The sequence below is a fragment of the Boleophthalmus pectinirostris genome, unplaced genomic scaffold (assembly GCF_026225935.1).
Source record: "Boleophthalmus pectinirostris isolate CB_2022bp ecotype Guang Dong unplaced genomic scaffold, ASM2622593v1 HiC_scaffold_17, whole genome shotgun sequence".
NCBI lineage: Eukaryota > Metazoa > Chordata > Actinopteri > Gobiiformes > Gobiidae > Boleophthalmus > Boleophthalmus pectinirostris.
Genome location: NW_026571115.1, coordinates 20057073 through 20072693, shown reverse-complemented (window position 1 = coordinate 20072693; position 15621 = coordinate 20057073). Strand labels below are relative to the sequence as shown.

General features: G+C 38.6%; 5 protein-coding genes across 7 annotated transcripts; 3 read left to right on the top strand and 2 right to left on the bottom strand.

Moving 5' to 3' along the window:
- Window positions 1-2381: 2381 nt before the first annotated feature.
- fahd1 (fumarylacetoacetate hydrolase domain containing 1) lies at window positions 2382-3568 on the bottom strand. Its single transcript, XM_020934679.2, has one exon. It carries the CDS (start codon window positions 3329-3331, stop codon window positions 2669-2671), a length of 663 nt encoding a protein of 220 aa, XP_020790338.1. The 5' UTR covers window positions 3332-3568; the 3' UTR covers window positions 2382-2668.
- Window positions 3569-3632: 64 nt separating this feature from the next.
- On the top strand, window positions 3633-6288 carry LOC110167940 (hydroxyacylglutathione hydrolase, mitochondrial). The gene is made up of 9 exons (XM_020933347.2): window positions 3633-3792; window positions 4060-4244; window positions 4343-4407; window positions 4687-4804; window positions 4880-4988; window positions 5067-5170; window positions 5242-5343; window positions 5443-5522; window positions 5649-6288. The coding sequence occupies exons 1-9, from the start codon at window positions 3726-3728 to the stop codon at window positions 5746-5748; spliced, it is 930 nt and encodes a 309-aa protein (XP_020789006.1). The 5' UTR covers window positions 3633-3725; the 3' UTR covers window positions 5749-6288.
- On the top strand, window positions 6281-8453 carry hagh (hydroxyacylglutathione hydrolase). Of its 3 annotated transcripts, XM_020934894.2 has the most exons (9): window positions 6281-6413; window positions 6607-6751; window positions 6895-6959; window positions 7033-7150; window positions 7221-7329; window positions 7422-7525; window positions 7633-7734; window positions 7797-7876; window positions 7951-8453. In XM_020934894.2, the coding sequence occupies exons 2-9, from the start codon at window positions 6647-6649 to the stop codon at window positions 8099-8101; spliced, it is 834 nt and encodes a 277-aa protein (XP_020790553.1). In that variant the 5' UTR covers window positions 6281-6413; window positions 6607-6646; the 3' UTR covers window positions 8102-8453. The 3 variants fall into 3 exon arrangements, with proteins under 3 accessions (XP_020790553.1, XP_055008329.1, XP_055008330.1); XM_055152354.1 differs by lacking the exon at window positions 6281-6413 and having other exon boundaries at window positions 6439-6751; XM_055152355.1 differs by lacking the exons at window positions 6281-6413; window positions 7633-7734 and having other exon boundaries at window positions 6439-6751.
- Window positions 8454-8467: 14 nt separating this feature from the next.
- narfl (nuclear prelamin A recognition factor-like) lies at window positions 8468-11546 on the bottom strand. Its single transcript, XM_020934423.2, is given in 12 exon segments — window positions 8468-8874; window positions 8876-8937; window positions 9037-9194; window positions 9264-9401; window positions 9477-9549; window positions 9626-9755; window positions 9837-9955; window positions 10037-10171; window positions 10244-10373; window positions 10472-10615; window positions 10728-10823; window positions 11401-11546. Coding segments are annotated over 12 exon segments (1431 nt in total). The 5' UTR covers window positions 11467-11546; the 3' UTR covers window positions 8468-8694.
- Window positions 11547-11757: 211 nt separating this feature from the next.
- On the top strand, window positions 11758-15498 carry e4f1 (E4F transcription factor 1). The gene is given in 15 exon segments (XM_020934121.2): window positions 11758-11895; window positions 12125-12234; window positions 12311-12356; window positions 12427-12605; window positions 12684-12804; window positions 12870-13022; window positions 13097-13251; window positions 13253-13294; window positions 13369-13605; window positions 13778-13898; window positions 13982-14199; window positions 14304-14502; window positions 14575-14699; window positions 14851-14910; window positions 14987-15498. Coding segments are annotated over 15 exon segments (2232 nt in total). The 5' UTR covers window positions 11758-11798; the 3' UTR covers window positions 15356-15498.
- The last annotated feature ends 123 nt before the right edge of the window (window positions 15499-15621 follow it).

The following is a 15621-nucleotide window of genomic DNA, read 5'->3' as shown; positions in this document are numbered from 1 at the left end:
TTGATCTCAAGTTGTCGCATAACACACTACAGTGATGTGAGAATAAATGTGGATGGAAACCATACACAGACATAAGTAAAACAAGGCAAAATATGTGCCATTTGTGTTAATAATGAAGGCTGTTATTATTACACCACCTTAGGTTTAAAGGAGTGATTATGAAGCTTTGTGGAGTTTATGCAAATTGCAGAATAGTACGCAGAATTTTGAATATTGGGCATTTATAATACAAATGGAACAAACTTGTTATAAACCTGGTATGGAGGAATATTTCTGAATGTTGTGGGTAAAGCAGTCCTAAATTAAGCCCTAAAAACACCTGAATCTCACAGTCTTATATGTTTATAGGCATGTTTTATCTTTTTTCTGTTGGGTGTCAAAAAACACTCCAAATGTTAAGATTCATTTTTCGTTAGTATTGCCCAACCCAGCCTAATACTTAGTAACATATCCTAAATTATATGCAGGATTTAAAATAAAAAGTTAACATTTTGAACATTATTTATAATTACAGGTTACTTAAGTTTGTAAATCTCCTCTTACTGGGAATAGTCATTTGTTTACCTTTACTCTAAAAGCAGTTTCCGAACATTTCAAACCACAATTTCAGGCCATACCATCAATTCCTCATGGTGGATTTGTTTGCTTGAGTGAAAATGGCCCAACGAGGATGGTATTACAGGGCCACTGGTAATTTGTGAGATTAGAGGTGATGAGAGTTTGGTGAGGTGGCTGTTATTTAGGGAAAAAACAAGCACATGGCAAAGTAATGGGAAACATTTGGAGGGAGGGAGCCAGTGCTGTGCTGAAGGATAGGGACCAAGGAGATAAAGGAGTGAGGATTACAGTGTTAAAAGTGGTTTGCCACAAGATGAAGATGGTTCCTACATTTTTCACCCAAACCACAGTCTCCGACAATAATTCAGGAAAGTAATGCTCGGGGATTTCTCTCTTGCTCTTCTGCGGTTGGGGCCTCACTGTACGCCGTTAAGTCCTGACTCCAAGGCTAATTGATGGGAAAGTAATTTGGGTACAAGGGATTTTTCAATTGCATGGAATAATTCTATACAATGTGAGTGGGAAACTTTCAAGGACATGGGATTTATTATAGGAACTTTAAAAAACTGATTATATTTCAAAGCACTTGGCCAAATTAGGTTATGATTTCAGGACTCAAATGAAAAATTGCAAAATTTTACTTAAATTTGTGAGTCCTTTAAATTCAAATCACTAAAACTCTAAATTAACACTTACACACATTATTTTTCATGGAACATTAGCTATGTTGACTTTCCACCTGCATCTTCAAATTAAACATTAACACACTGCAGTCAGGTCTTCATGCATGGTTACTTTTCATTTGCAATAGATCCAGTTCTGCTCGGGTTATAAACATCTGGAACCTTTTGTGATAGTAGGCCAAAGCGTAAATAGAACAGCAGTTCTACAAAGTCTAAGTTCTTTTATTTATAAGAAACTGTGTACAAGAGTCACCCCATAGTATTTTGTTACTCAGAGAAATGTGTCAAGTATGCTTTTTCCAAAACAAACCAAGGATTTGACCTAGTAGCCTCAAAGAAGATGGTTTGAGCCCATGGCTATAAACCAGTCTTGTCATAGTGCTACAGGTCACATAAAACACACCAAAGAAGGTGAAACATGTCTCATTTTCCTACTTCTCGCTCTCTCTTTTGTCGGAAGTCTTGTCTGGAACTCTTTGCTGGGATTAGTGAGAGTATAAAATGTACAGTGTTCATGAAAAGGATGCCTACTCTATCCAAGCTTGGCTTAGTTTCAGCGTTTTGATTTCGAGTGACATCATAGCCTTCAAAGTGTCACCCTCCCAGGCCTGTGTGGTGACAACAAACTACTTACTGTGGAGATCACTATGCCAGTGCTAAGGTAGAGCTTTGAAGCTATTGTAAAGGCAGGCTCAATGAGACAATATGCATCATTGAAAAAATATGATATTCTCACGGGATGATTGGTGTGAGAGTCCACCCATCTCCCTTGATACCTCATCCAATTGAACTGTCATACCTGTTTCAGTGATGGACACCATGAGCCCAGGGCGCCTTCAGGACCGGGGCATGAGTGCTGTGTGAATCCCAGAGATAACGTGCCTTCAGGTGTGGGGAGATGATGTACACACACTCAAGTTACACCAGACTGGCCCGGGACAGGCTGATGGAGGCTCTGATTGATCCTGAAAACAGAGAGGCCTGTGGGAGAACTGAAATGGAACCAGGGGCAGATGCTCAACTGTCTTACAAGAATGTGGCTTGAGTTTGTTAAACTAATTAATTCAGTGAATTATTATGACTAAAAACACTCACGGCCACCACTTAAATTGTGACATGACAAAATTGTTTCCAACAAAATACTGAAATAGTATTTTCTTTAATTATTTTGTGCAGTACTTTTCACATTGTACAAAACACCTTGAAACAAAAGTCCAGCCGAACAATGAAAGTGATACAATATTAGGCTGGGGTAACAGTAGAACAGTTGCACAGTAGAAGTCGGAGGGGACAGAAGACCTGAGCGACTGCTGCCACCTGCGGGACACCAAGTGACAGTACCATATAGAGATTTACAAATTTATATTGGAGCCTCAGCTCAGCCCCGTCATATTCTTTAGAGTACTACACAGTTTTGGTTGGTTTGATCATTGTCCTTGTCTGTTTACTTTAAAAGACATGGTCAGAACATCCTCTATTCCGGCCTGCAGCTCGTCATACTCCTGCACAGCGGAGACGCCTTTGGGGGTTCCAGTCAAGATGAGGTCTCCTTCTTCCAGGCTGATGAAGTCGCTGATATAGCTGATGAGGTATGGGATGGAAAAGATCATTTGTGACGTACAGCCGCTCTGCCGCAGCTGGTCGTTCACCTTGAGCCACAGTTTGACCTTTGAAGGATCCGGGATGTTTTCCTTGGGGATGAACTCACTGACTGGGCAGGACGTGTTGAAAGCCTTGGCCATGGTCCAGGGCAGACCTTTGGACTTGCACTCGTCCTGGATGTCTCTGGCTGTCATGTCCAAGCATAAGGCATATCCCGCCACGTGGTCCATAGCGTCAGACTGAAGGATGCTCGTGCCCCCTTTGCCTATGACCACCCCAAGTTCCACTTCATGGTGCAAGTTGCTGGTGTACAGTGGGACTAGGATGGGAGATCCCTCTCTTACGTAGGCTGTCGGCGGCTTCAAAAAAAGCACGGGCTCCGTAGGAATGGCATTTTTCAGCTCCTTGGCATGATCTGCATAGTTTCGTCCAACGCAAATTATTTTCCTGCCCCATTCCCAAAATCTACTTATATTTCTTGCTGCCATTGTAGTTCACTGTCAATTTATGTCACTCTAAAGCAGTCTGCTCCTGTCAAATCAAACTTTGACCCATACCCATGATACACTCCCACATAGTCAACTAGAATAACCTACGGTACGCGTAAAGGGACAAAATACTTTTATGCGTAAACGCAAAGGATATATTATATTGCTTGTAATCTATCAGAAAACTGATAATAATGTGTTTACGTGTTCTGATAAACACTCTGGTGTAGTAAATTGCTCTGAAGAATGCTTTTCTCGCCTTCTCAAATCACACCCCCGGTTTTGATTGGTGGAGTCTGGAAGGTTAAAGTTGAAAAGTAGGCGGAGGCGGAACCACTGCACCAAAACCGAACTTTTCTGGTTTTAATGATATGATAAGAGTATTGGAACTGTTATGTTATTGAAGACACTGGTAAGGAGTGCATGCACTCTGGTAGGAGCCGCGACAGCCTTGAAATTTGGTACGTAGCTCAGTGAATACACGTTTATCTTACCATACTGAGCACATTGTTTATGTTAGACACCATTGATGGCGTGTTTACCTTTTGGAAAGCACATTGCGGCGAGGCTGTCATCAGAAGAATACTGATTTAGCTGAGTCATTCTTTGTCAGCATTTGGTTATTTAGAGTTAGTTGGACTGCATCAGGATTTATGTCATTAGCGAAGCTAACTGATTTGTGACGCTGTCATTGGTCATATTCTTAAGTTTGCTTTTTTCTGTTGAAGCCCCATTTGAAGTCCAGGCCCAGTCAGCTGCTCTGCTTCACACTGTTGTCAGGAAAAGCTCTCTGGTGGAACAAGCAAATATGAAGGTTGAACTAATTCCAGCACTTTCCGACAACTACATGTACCTGCTTATAGACCCAGACACAAGAGAGGCTGCCATTGTCGACCCGGCTGAGCCTATAAAGGTATTATTTTGCTGTATTTCTTTGTTTATTCATCTTCTTTAATTTAATTAATTTAACTCAGCTCAAACATATTTCCCATTCACATGCTGCTTTTACAGGTTGTGGAAGCTGTCAGAAAACATGGCGTTAAGCTCACAACTGTTTTGACCACACATCACCATTGGTAGGGTTAACTCATAACATTAATAGTGATGAATAGAATACATATCTCCTTATCTTTAAATTCCAACACAATTGTGTGCTGTACCAATTAAATATTTATCTTCCTTATTAGAGAAGTTACATGATATTACTATCACTTGTCAGATGACATTTGCATTGGTTATACACACAGTATTCATAAATCATCTGAATTATTCAGACTTTATTGGTTGCAAATGTGTGGTAATTCCTGTGTAATTGTATAACTATAATGATAGTCAAAGCATCACACTCTTTACAGGGACCACGCGGGTGGTAATGAGAAAATGGTGAAGTTGATGCCAGGTCTCAGGGTCTATGGAGCCGACGACAGGGTTGATGCAATTACAAAGAAAGTTCCAGATTCTCACAATTTTAAAGTAAAATATCCTTGTTTAACACATTCTACAAATGCTCTTGCAGGAAGTCCTTTGTTGCATGTTTTTCTTTTTCAGATTGGATCTCTTCATATTAAATGTCTCCATACACCATGCCACACTACAGGTCATGTATGCTACTATGTGACCAAAGAAAACAGTAGCGACCCACCTGCCGTTTTCACCGGTATGTCACAGTAACTAACGAAGAGTTATCTAAACAGATACTGATCCTAAATGAATTTATTTTTATCCTTGTTTGCAGGTGACACTTTGTTTGTTGCTGGTTGTGGTAAATTTTTTGAAGGAACAGCAGAGCAAATGTACAGAGCTTTGATTGACATTCTTGGATCCCTCCCTCCAGAAACTGTAATTTAACGTTTTCTGTTCTTTTACATTTTAACATAAAATGTTGCACAGAAAAACTGTTTTTGTTCCAGCGTGTCTACTGTGGTCATGAGTACACTGTCAACAATTTGAAATTTGCACGCCACGTGGAACCAGACAATGACGTTATTCGGGAAAAACTTGCATGGGCGAAAGTATGTGTATGGTGTCATGCATGCTACCAGTCAAGTGGTTTTCATCAGTTAACTTAAATATACAGACTTGTATTGTTTTGTGTTTTAAATTTTCTGTAGGAGAAATGCGACAAAGGTGAACCCACCATCCCTTCTACTCTGGCTGATGAATTCACTTTTAACCCTTTCATGAGAGTCAAGTACGTACAAGATGTTATTTATTTATTTATTTTATATATTTTATATATATATATATATATATATATATATATATATATATAATTTTTTTTTTTTTTTTTAATCTTTCTCTGCCTCAATCCTTGAAGAGAGAAGACTGTGCAGGATCATGTTAAACAAACAAGTCCAGTGGAAACCATGAGAAGTCTTCGTAAAGAGAAGGACTCTTTCCGTGTCCCTAAAGAGTGATAATCGGACAATTGTACTTTACATACACTGTTAACATCATCTGCTCTGCAAGAAGGTTTATTAGTTATTAATTGCCATTGATAGTTTTCAGTATGCAGTCCATTAGTTTCATGTTCGATCTATACAGTATGAAAATAGGTGTACAAAGTGATTTTTATGCAAGTCTTTAGACTATAATCTTAAAACAATACAGAGATGATGTTGACAAATTATATATAATGTGTAAAATATAATGTGTTGACATGTCTGATTCTGCTTTGTAAAGCCCATTTCCTTTAAACAGTGTTGATGTACATGTAAAATTTAAATTCGATTTTATGTTAGGTATTTTATTTTCCAGAAGTGTGGACATGTGCAGCAGTTATAAATAGACACTCACACAAGCCACGGAGAGGAAGGAGTCATCATTGAAAAAAAAAAAAACTTAAGTCTTAATATATTTTTGTATATAACTGAGTATTTGGGACATAGTAACGTTTCCTGTAAACGTGATACTCAAAATAAAGTGGTGCGGTTTGATGTGTCTGATTCGATTAAAAATGCCTGGGTTTGATGGTGTCGCTCTAACTTCCTTCATCACAACCATAAGCACAACAGAGCGAGAGAGCCGAAATGTAAGACAATCACTGCGTGTATACAGACAGGCGCGCATCTTTCTGCATAAGGTTAGTGTTTATGGATATGTGCATTTCATGACTAGGGCAAAACGTGCTGTTTTACTTCCTGTTGTCGAGCTTTTGGTTGCTTCAGTTCTGTAATTGACTGAATGATATGATGGCAATACTGACAAACTGCCGAGCTGCTTTAGTGTAGTATACAATAACAATAATCAAAAACCAATCGAACATCTTCCCAAAGGGCCGTGTGCAACTGTGCACATGCGTTTGAGATTGGTGCCATGAAGGTAAAGGTGATTTCTATTTTGGAGGACAACTACATGTATCTGGTCATAGAGGAGGAGAGTAAACTGGCTCTGGCAGTGGATCCAGCTGTCCCCCACAGGGTAAGGGCTGCTTTCACACTGTAATTACAACATTTATCTACCATTACATTAGTGGGCTCTGATAATTGCATGAACCCATTCAACAATAGAATTATATAGGATAAATTAAACATTAATTTACATCTTTCTTTCTCTCTTTGAAGCTACTAGAAATTGTGAAGAGGGAGGGCTTGACTCTGACAGCTGTTCTCACTACACATCATCACTGGTTAGTTTATTTTATTAATATCCCAGAATAAACCTTTAATAGTGCTTTAAGGATTCTTGTTTGTAACACTCAGGGACCATGCCAGAGGAAATGAAGCTCTTGTGAAAGAGATTCCAGATCTGAAGGTATATGGAGGAGATGACCGTATCGGTGGTCTCACAGATAAAGTGTCCAACACTCAGGAACTCAAGGTAACTGTACTATGCACCATGTTTATGTAGTACAAGAATAAAAGCACTCTCATTTAATTCCCTTTTGCAGTTCAGCTCTATTAATGTCAGGTGCCTCTTCACTCCCTGCCATACCTCTGGTCATATGTGTTACTTTGTCTGGGAGGATGAGTGCACTGATGCCCCAGCAGTGTTTACAGGTCTGTCTTTAGAGGTAGCACACTAGAAAAACTGCTTATAAGCTAAATGAAATAATTGTTTTTATTGAGTCTTTTTCATGCCTTTTATTTAGGAGATACGCTGTTTATTGGAGGGTGTGGACGTTTCTGTGAAGGAACAGCTGAGCAAATGTATCATAACTTAACACAAGTGCTGGGTTCTCTTCCACAGAATACGGTAAGGTGACCTCAACCAGAGACTGACTCATGAGTAAACATCACAATGAAGGCACTGACTATTGATCATTTGTACAATGCGCTTCTTCTGTCTGTATTGTGTTGTAGAAAGTCTTTTGTGGGCATGAATACACCATAAAGAATTTGAAGTTTGCCATGTTAGTGGAGCCCGAAAATGAGAAAGTCAAAGAAATGTTGAGCTGGGCCAGGGTATGTCTGTCTGCATAGCCTATATGAAAACTTTTTATTTAATGTTATTTTTATTCTAACAGGCAAGAGATGATGATGACAAACCCACTGTGCCTTCAACTCTAATGGATGAATTTGATTATAACCCTTTTCTCCGTCTTTCGTGAGTAGTGTCTTATCACACTAACTTAAATGAACCAAATGCATTAGTAAAATGTCTTAAACCTTTTTGAACAGAGAGGAGGGAGTGCAAAAGTTCACAGGAAAGACAGATCCCATAGAGGTTTTGAGGGTTCTGCGCAAGGAGAAAGACAATTTTAAAAAGCCAAAGGAAAGATTGCCTCCTCATGCAATGTTGGCTTTGGAGTGGGGACTTCTCAGACCTTGACAAATACTTTAATGACTTTAAATAGCAATATAATTTATGATCTGATTCAGCAAGACACAAACCTGTGGACAAGTGCTGTGCTGTCATTTTTCTAACCACTCGAAGGGTTGTGTGCAACTATTGTCATCTTGTAAATTACATTTATAAGATGCTTATATGAATTATTGAGATTGGTCCCCCACGTCTGTCTAAAATGATCAAGATGATTCTTATAAGATACACATATTTTGATTTGTTATTTGATGTAAACCATGTTTTCAGTACGTATTCATTTTACCCAATGTATTTGTTGTCTATTGAAGTTAACAGATTTCTTTTATGTATTAAAATTACACCACTTGTGTAAATTATAGTCTGCGCTGTTAATGAAGTTCTGTATTACCTTTATAATACCTTTATTCAAAATATATAATTTAGTTTTTCTTTTCATCATAAATACATGACACAAAAATATTCAGACAAATTCTCAAAAATGGACATTTGTGTGATCTTAGTCAAGATCTCACCTGGTCCCCTCCGAAATACAAATGCATATTATTGGTTACATATGTTACATACATGTTTCAGATCAGATTCAGACAGGTGTAGTTAGTTCACCACTTCATGGTGAGTCCATTGGTCATCTTCTCTACTGTGTGGTACTGTGTGTGGAGCAGCTCCCTGGCTCTTTCGCTGCCTACACTCTGCAGCCATGTTTCATACAGGTCAGACACACGCGTGTCATCCTCTGGCACCACTGTAATGTCTGCTTTGTAGAGCTCATCCACTTTTTGGTAGAAGCTCCTTTGGATTTTGACCTGATGAAGGTTTCACTTGTCCACCACCATTGATGCAACCTGAAATATGTTTATTAATAGAAGTTTGAAAAACAATTGGACTTAATTATGTGTAATTATCATTTCAGGCTTGAAGTTTGTATAGTATATAATTCTCACCTGAGGGACAAGCCATGACTTCAACAAAGTGATATGGTGATTTGCCTCTTTTGAGTTTTTGTACAAGATTCTGAATATTTCGAAAACCATAAGCTGAGGCAAATGACAACAAGACAACACCATTTCTTTCCAGAGTTATCTCCTGGAAGTCTTTATTTCTGTGCAGGGAATTTCTTTTGTCAGTTACAGATCATTATATATTACAAGTCTCTTTCACTCAGACTTACCTAAGGGTCTTGTATGTGAGCTCCTTAATCTCTTCTCCAAACAGCTGTTTAGCAGCATTAATAAAAACATGATGGAGGTAACCCCCAGAGCTACCACCCGCATGACTCAAGTACTCATTCCCACTCACATTATTGAACCTGTGCAAACATACATTGAAACATATTTCAGTAATATTTTAAAGTAAATGCAATTTTGAAGTACCCAAAACTTACAGAACATCAAGTGCCGTAGGTGTCACATCATTTAAACTTACATTTTCCTCTTCCAGCATTTTCAGAACCTCACCTATAGGAAACAATAAAACATTTACAAATGTTTATTTGACTAATTTTGAGTGAAGATTAAAAGGAAAACTAGTGACCTGAAGTAATAACACAATCAACTTCTCGGGTCTCATCTTTTGTTAGGTAGAAATCTGGTCTTGAAGCCTCAAGTTTCTTATCAAAGCATGGCATGACTGTCACATGGTATATCTGCTGAGGACTTAGCCCCTGGTAGAAACAAAGATAATTATTAAAATGTGTGAATGCATAAATGTATATTTATATGTATAACAAGGTCATAAGAAACACCTGTTGTTCGGCAAAATAACATTTAACTAGCGATCCCATCATCTGCTGAGGCGACCGAGTAGAACTAATGTATGGAAGAATAAACTCTCCATGTGTCTTTTCAGCATAACAAATCCATCCTAATCAAAGCAAAAGACATGTACATTTGAAAAATACCAATAAAAGAAAATGTTTAGCAAATTAACCTAATCATGCAATACCTGGACATGCAGACGTCAGCATAGGCAGCGCTTTACAATCCTGTTCCTTTCTCTGGAAGCGCTCCACAAACTCTTTCTGACTCTCCAGAAGACTGAATGTCCGACTAAAGCTAGTGTCAAATACATGGTGTACTCCTGGAACACATCCATTATTTAAGTCTTTTGACTTGAGTTTTTTGTAAATTATTAGAAAGTACACATTACTACCTAGTTTTTTCAGGAATGTAGTAAGTCTTCTGCCCGTCTCACTACTGCTGAGGCCATAGTGTGCAGCGAGGGAGGCCCTCGACTGTGGTGACACAGACACCACAACCACTTTCTGTTCTTTTTCATTGATCTGTTTAATGAAGGAAGACATCTGCGTATAGTTACACTGACCTAAACAATAACTTTACATCATAGTGACAGCATACACATGAAATTCAGCATGTATACCTTGTTGTTGCGAAGCACCTTGAAAAGCTCCTCATGGCTTTGCTGTGTAATAAGGACACTCTCAGCTGAAGTGATACAACCACTGCAGGCCAAACAATCATTGAGTGTGATCTTGGCTCTCTCTAGCTTTCGTTTCCCACCATCCTACAGCAAATAATCAGAAACACATCAACAGAGAACACAAAATCTAAATTAGTAACAAAAAAAATTGTTTTAACATTATACAATATCTCCACCTAGACCTCTACTCACATACCTGATTAACCTGGATATAACTGCCATCATCTTCTATTTGGATTTTGGCCACAGATTTTCCTTGTTTCTTTTCAACTTTCACAGGTTTGACACATTCCTGTGAAAAAGCACAACATAAATATAATTATGCCTTATTTGATATCAGTCTCTTGCTATTTTTTGCTATTTAATTAGAATTTATTACTATTTATATGCTTTCTCTTTGTTATTATAATATATAGTGGAGTGTGAGCTAGTGCGTCCAAGTAATTTCAAAGTCTGTCCACTAACAATAACTGAGACTCAATAAATATAGACTTGATGATATGCTGTGATGTCACTCTCAACCTAAGAATAACAAACATTGTTGCCTCAATGTAAAACCGATTTTGTTCCTATAATAAATGTTGTTTTAGTTATGACAGCTTCAGTAAATGGTAAGTAGCCTTGAAGGTAAAGTAAAGTACCCTGTTTGTATAATTTTAGTAACCAATAACGTTTAACCAGCTCAGCCGTTTTCTAGCTTAGTCACAATGACAAGTAAAAACAAACAGCACTACCACCGCCTCACATCCTGAGATAAGGTGAAACAGTTTTATGTTTAAGTAGCTATAACACTACGAGGATTAGACATGTGTTTGCTAGAGTGCGCATACATTACTAAATTAGCTATAGAGTAAATACACAGTGAGTACCTGAGATGGTGTGATGAAATCATCCAAGTCTGTTAGTTGTAAAACACCGCTGAAGTGGGACGCCATTGCTCTTCTTATGTTCTTCTTTATGGGTTTTCTGACCGGTCTCAGTGACCTGGGACATGTTTGGACAGTGGCACCAACTGCTGTTTGTCATGCCACATTACAACTACAACTATTCTCCACACAAAACCTTGCACCATAAATAACAATAGTGGGCACATTTTTCTGAGAGTTTTATATTTGATTATTAGGATAATCTCATATTATACAAAATGTGCTCTATGGAAACACGTGCCTAAAGCCTGTTGATGAAGCTCGGGGTTGTTATGACTACGCAGTCGTAAATCCGCCATGTTCCTTCTCCGCAGCAGCGTTGCGACAGAGATCCGAACGACATGAGTGTAAAAAATGATAATACGGCAGAAACAGAGACGGAGGAAACGAAAAACGGCAATGAGACGATCACCATTCATACCAGTCTCGGAGATGAGGGTCAGTTGTTTAATGTAAAATGCCAACTACCATATATTTATTTATCTTTGGCCTGCATTAACAAACCTCTTCATCACAATTGCGTCAGCTAAGCTAGCTGCCGCTAGCAAAACAAAGCTAATGCCTCATTTTTTTAAAAGGAGTAGTTAAATAGTCAGTCGTCATATCGTCCATAATTTAATGATTCGTCTTTATTTGCCCCTAACACCGTGATATGTTGTTTACGCAGATGAAGACGTGCACAAATGTGGACGCTGTCAAGCCGAGTTTTCCACTCTGGATGCTTTCATCCAGCACAAGTTGCACAAGAACTGCAAACGGGATACCAGCAACCAAGAAGTAACAAATATTTTATTGTATAAATATATAACTATTATATAATTGCCTATATAACTTTAACATAAACTTTTTATAGGTGGCTGAATCTAATGGAAGCTTTCCAAACGTGAAATCACTTGAAAGTATGTCAAACATTAATGATGTGATCATTCATAAGCTATACAGTTTTATTTATTTATTTATTTCAAATAGATGATAACATCTTGGGTCGTGGTCAAAGGAGGAAAAGACCTTCGCATAAAGCCACCAACCAGTCACATCAGACGGATAGGTCCCCATCTGACAGTGGTGCTGAGACTGACAAAAATGATTACACTGTCAACACTGAAGGGCGTTATTTATGTGGTGTGTGTGAGAAAACATTCAAAACTGTGAGTTATATACACTGCTGTACTTAACTGAATACATGTAGTGCTTCCATTCACCTTGAACTTCTTTTTAATTGACAGCTAAACATCTTAAGAACCCACTTGAAAACACACACAGATGAGAAAAACTTTAAATGTGAATTATGCGATACCTCTTTTAGAACTAAAGGTTCCCTTATCCGACACAATCGCCGTCATACAGGTAAAAGAATAACCTATTCAATGACATTTTTAGTATTTAAAAAAACTGACTTTTTTTTTATTTAGATGAACGACCTTATCGGTGTAACTTGTGTGGTCAGTCCTTTAGAGAATCCGGGGCTCTCACAAGACATCTAAAGTCGCTTACTCCTTGCACAGAAAAGATTCGCTTTGTTCAATATAAGGAAATACTTGTCAGTAAAGATGGTGCACGTAAAGGTAGGTGTGTGATTTTATCAAGTTGTCTCTTATAATTTTGTCATACTGATGCAAATTTTGCTATACTGACCCAGGAGTGGATACTGATCATGACTCGACAACTGAACCTCAAGAAGTGATTGTAGTGCAACAACAGCCAAGTGAGGAAAGTGAGAATGCAGATCTAGGGACGCAGACAGCTGTGGTCAATGTGGTTGAAATGGGATCCCAGGAAGTCCTTCATCAGGTTGCACATTACTATGGCGGTTGATGAAACGACTCAAGAACAACAAGTTAGTTAAAAAACTAGCGTATCTTTTTCATCTGTTGTTGTAAATTTTGTGTAATTCCTTTTTTCGGTTTTTAGGTTATGGTTGAGCAGTCACAAGCAGAAGCATTAGCAGCAGCGGCAGCAGCAGGTGACAGCCTTATCTGTCAGGCAATCATAAACTCTGGCATTGCTTTGGAAACTGAAGAAACTGTGGTGGAAGAGACTTCACAGGAGCCAGAGGAAATAACTAAAGTCATCTCTGTCTGCCCTGATACTGCTGAAAATATTACTGAGATCCATGTCAAAGATGAACTAATGGATGTGGATGTTGAGGTAAGAACATTTTTATTTTATTGAAATTTAGTTTTTGTCTTAATACACATAAATACTTAAATCATATCACAGAGCTGCTGCTTGATTATAATGAGCTATTTTTAAGCTCTTGTGAAATTAATAAGTGCATTATATTGTCTCCATATCCAGTTACTATTTATATTTGTCATAGGAGACTGATGATGGAGAGGGGGATGGAGAAGGTAACAAATCTAAACTACACAAATGTCCTCACTGCGACCGTACTTTTAAGGGAATTAACTACCTACGCTTTCATGTCAAGGGTCATTTGGGTAAGAAGATTACCCAAATTATTGTTTTAAAAAAACTTTCCTCAATTTACCTTTTTTTCCCTCTGGTGTTTTTTTCCTGGCAGGGTACAAGCCTTTCAAGTGCACTATCTGCCAGAAAGATTTTTTGTCTGGTTACTTACTGAAAAAACACATGGAAGTCCATGTCAGTGAAAGACGGTACAAGTGTGGGGAGTGTGGGAAGCTCTACAAAACCATTGGACATGTTCGAGAGCACATGAGAGCCCATTCAGATGAAAGACCCTACCACTGCAACAAATGTGACAGAGGTTATAAGACCAAGGTATTAAATGTCTTTTTATCCTGCTGTAAATGTTTTATTTTAAGTCCTTTGTTTGTCTGTCTAATAAAATAACAATTATATGTATATATATATTATTTGTTCAGAATGCCTTACAAGTGCACCAGCGAACCCATGGTGACGAGAAACCATTTGTTTGTCAGTACTGCACCAGAAGCTTCAGAGAAAAAGGTTCTTTGGTGCGACACATTCGACATCACACTGGAGAAAAGCCATACAAGTGTCCCAAATGTGGCCGTGGCTTTGCAGAACATGGGACCCTCAATCGGCACATGCGCGCTAAAGGTCTGGAGACAGAAAATGTGCATTCTCTTTTTGTCTTCTGTTAAGTTAGCAACCTCTTATAATGTCCAACAGGGGGCTGCCAAAAAGAGGATTCCGGAGAGCAGCAGGCCACAGCAGCTCTTATCTCAGAAGACCCTCATGCGGTCCTGGTGGAGTTCTCCTCTGTTGTAGCAGACACACAGGAGTATATTATCAAAGTAAGGTTAATGCAATTGCTACATAAATGCTAAGATGCATCACGAAAGTTGTGAAAGAACCAATCTATTTTACTTTTACTGAATTGTAATTCTCAGCTGATATATATTTAAGTACAGTAGCTCTTTTGTAAAAAGTGTCCTTGACCTGTAGACTCAATCTGATGAAGTACAAGGAGAACAAATTGCTGTAATTCAAGATGACCAGACTGAGGTCAGTATGAAATATCTCATGTCCATATTTGTCATTGGATTGAGGTTACTAAGTATTTTTTTCTGCTTCTGTTTAGGTGGGTAGCCATATTATGAAAGTAGTACAGCAGATTGTCAGCCAGTCACATGGAGCCGGCACAGGCAGCCCTCAGATTATTGTGCGTAACGCGGGGGCCAACGAGGAAGGGCTATCCATCTCTGACTGTGGAGACACTATCACCATTGCTACCCCTGAGAGTCTGACAGAGCAAGTAGCCATGACACTAGCCTCTGCTATTAATGATGGAACGCTTTTAGGAACCACTGGTACGGTGGAGACACCAGAAGGGACAGTCACTGTGGTGACCACACAGCAGGACTTGGAGGAGGGGGTTCAGATGGTGCAGCAGCAACAAGAGGAGTATGTCCTAACCCCAGAGGTCGAGATTCAAACTTTTGTTGTTTGACAGTGGAAACCGTATTGAACTGGACAATTGTTCATATGAAGGTCAATGAAAAAGTCTTTTGAACTCTGTCCTTACTGTAATATTTTCAACCATGTTATTGCAATTGCAAGTAATTAAATTTGCCAGTTTTACATATTGATAAATCTGTGGTAAAATATCTTCTTTCTAAACATCCATCATATTTGTGGTGAGGTGCTTCAACATTACTCACTTGATAGGCATACTGTCTGTCTTTAATAGATCAAGAAAAAAAAAAACATTATTGT